Below are 3,115 nucleotides of genomic sequence, written 5' to 3' on the forward strand. Positions count from 1 at the left end.
AAAAATGCTCACAAAGAAAAGCAAATTTTTGTCCTAAAATAAACATCAAAATTATCAGAAATACAGTTAACATTGTTAATGTTGTAAATTAACTAATGTAGCTGGAAATGCAGACTTTATGAATATCTACAACAAAGCGACAGAGGCCCATTATCAGCAACCATCACCTGGTGTTCCAATGGCACAGTTGTGTTAGTAATCAGTTTATCATTTTCAAAAGCTAATATTCATAGAAAACCTTTGCAATTATGTTATCACAGCTGAAAACTGTAGTGCTGATTAAAGAAGCAATAAAACTGGCCTTCTTTAGACTAGTTGAGTATCTAGAGCATCAGCATTTGTGGGTTCGATTAGAGGCTTAAAATGGCCAGAAACAAAGACATTCATCTGAACTCGTCAGTCTATTCTTGTTCTGAAAATGAAGGCTATTCCATGCCGAAAATTGCCAAAAACTGAAGATCTCGTACAACGCTGTGTACTACTCCCTTCACAGAAGCGCAAACTGCTCTAACCAGAATAGGAGTGGGAGGCCCCAGTGCACAACTGAGCAAAAGACAAGTACATTAGAGTGTCTAGTTTGAGAAACAGATGCCCACAAGTCCTCAACTGGCACTTCATTAAATAGTACCCGCAAAACACCAGTCTCAATGTCAACAGTTAAGAGGCGACTCCGGGGGATGCGCGGCCTTCTAGGCAGTGTTGCAAAAAAAAAGCCATATCTCAGCTGGCATAAAAATAAAAGATTCAGATGGGAAAAGAACATAGACCACTGGACAGGAACTCTGCCTGGAAAGCCAGCATCCCGGAGTCGCCGCTTCGAGTGTTACGTTGAGACCTGGTGTTTGCAGTACATTTAATATAGCTGCAAGTTGAGGACTTGTATTTGTATTATTGGATCCCCATTAGCTTGCTGCCAAAGCAGTAGCTTACTCTTCCTGGGGTCCAGGAGTCTGTTTCTCATACTAGACACTTAATGTACTTGTCTCTGCTCAGTTATTCTGGCCATTTTGAGCCTCTAATCGAACCAACAAATGCTGATGCTCTAAATAACTCACTAGTCTAAAGAAGGCATTTTATGCTTATTTATCAGAACAACAGTTTTCAGTGTTCTAATCTAACTGCAAAAGGTTTCTAATGATCAATAGCCTTTTAAAATGTTCAACTTGGGATTAGCTAAGACAACGTGCCCATTGGAACAACAGGAGTGATGGTCGATCATAATGGGCCTCTGTACACTATGTAGAATTCTATAAAAAATCTGCGTTCCACTAAAATAGTCATTTTACACACATTAAAATGTCTACACCGTATTTCTGATAAATTTGATGTTATTTCAAATGGACAAAACATTTGCTTGTCTTTCCAAAAACAAGGACATTTCTAAGTGACCCAAACTTTGGATGGTAGTGTATATGTATATGTATTTCTTAATCCATTCCTTACTTAGATGTATGTGTATATTGGGTATGTTGTGGAACTGTTAATATTACTTATTGCTGCACTGTCGGAGCTAAAAGAACATGCGTTTCGCTACACCGCAATAACAGTCTGCTAAACACGTGTATGTGGACCAATACATTTTATTTAGATTGACACACACACACACACACACACCACCACACACACACACACACACACACACACACACACAACACACACACCACACACACACCCCAGTACACACACACACATACACTCTCTCTTTTTTAGGTGGTGGAACATCTTGGCTAATTGAGGAGGGATTTAAACCATGGCAGTTACCATGGCAACTTACATTTACATTTTACATTTTAGTCATTTAGCAGACGCTCTTATCCAGAGCGACTTACAGTAGAGACTTGCCAGCACATTTCTCTGTATCCATGCTCTGTGCTTAAAACTCTCAACATACCAACACACTTAGACACACTCTTGCAAACGCACACACACACAGCAACTACGTTAAAACATATTTGCAGCCAACATTACATGCGCAATCACAACCAAAAATGTCACATTTTTATCTTAAATGTCTGACACTTCTCGCTGCTAAAATCAGCACAAACTATGCACATACACAGAGACACACAGACACACACCCACTGATACTCACATCGTCCCATTTCATGAAGCAGCTGCCATTCTTCAGAGTGTCGGGGACTGTCAGCGGTTTGAGCTTCAGAGCATGTGTCCCTGGCTGAGCCCCTGCCATGGTACACACACACCTCCAACCTGCTGCGCCGGAAGTCCTCTTTAACCTGCCTTCTAGTCTTTCTCCTCTCCTGTCTTGCTCTCCTCTTCTCTCCTCTTTAGTCAGTAGACTGAGAGGGTTGGATGATAGTGATCTAGTAGTTACATCACTGAAACAAGCTGCATATCTGTCTACAATCAACAGTCTCCTTTGTCCTGTCTAGTCAGCTCTTCTATAGAATCAACAGTATACTCCTCTCTTTAGTATAATGTGTCCTACTGTACTAGCTGAATAATGTCTTAGGGTTATCCTTCTAGTATCTCTGTCCTCTTGCATACCTAGTGTATATCTGGATAATATAGTACTAACTGCATAATGCCTTGTTCTATCTGTCTGCTCGCTCTCTTTGAGACAGAACTGCTACTGCCTCCCCACACTGACTCACTCTGACATGCTTATTGAGCCTACACGCCCACACACACACAAAGACACAGAGAGAGAGAGAGAGAGAATATAAAACCAAATAGACAATTTTTGGATCCATAATAAGTCTATTTTCATGTATCTAAATTTCTGATCAAATAATCATCAAAGACAGTAGAGGGTTTGGGCTCACACGTACAGGACCACACCATAAGACCATACATACCTGTACAGGTTTTCCAGCATGGGTGGTTGAAAGGGTTTGAATCCTAAACAACTTGACCTGTGGTTAGTGTGTGTGTGCAGGACTACTGCAGGAGCTATTTCAGCTCTAACTCTCCCACTCCCTCCTCACGTGGTGAAGAGCCGTGAGTGTGTGGGCGAGCTACAGCATGTATGTAGTTGATATGGTATGTGTGTGTGTGGTTGATATGGTGTGTATGTAGTTGATATGGTATGTGTGTGTGTGGTTGATATGGTGTGTATGTAGTTTTAATATGGTATGTGTGTGTGTGGTTGATA

The 3,115-nt window shown here is 41.0% G+C and overlaps 1 protein-coding gene across 1 annotated transcript in view; it reads right to left on the reverse strand.

Moving 5' to 3' along the window:
* Window positions 1–2,632, reverse strand: part of LOC111963363 (1-phosphatidylinositol 4,5-bisphosphate phosphodiesterase beta-1-like) — a 28,632-nt gene extending 26,000 nt beyond the window's left edge. The window contains 1 exon segment of the mRNA XM_070443274.1: window positions 2,093–2,632. Within this exon segment, the coding sequence (XP_070299375.1) occupies window positions 2,093–2,191 (99 nt within the window). The 5' untranslated portion in view covers window positions 2,192–2,632.
* Window positions 2,633–3,115: the final 483 nt, after the last annotated feature.

This window comes from Salvelinus sp. IW2-2015, linkage group LG4q.2 (genome assembly GCF_002910315.2).
Source record: "Salvelinus sp. IW2-2015 linkage group LG4q.2, ASM291031v2, whole genome shotgun sequence".
Lineage (NCBI taxonomy): Eukaryota > Metazoa > Chordata > Actinopteri > Salmoniformes > Salmonidae > Salvelinus > Salvelinus sp. IW2-2015.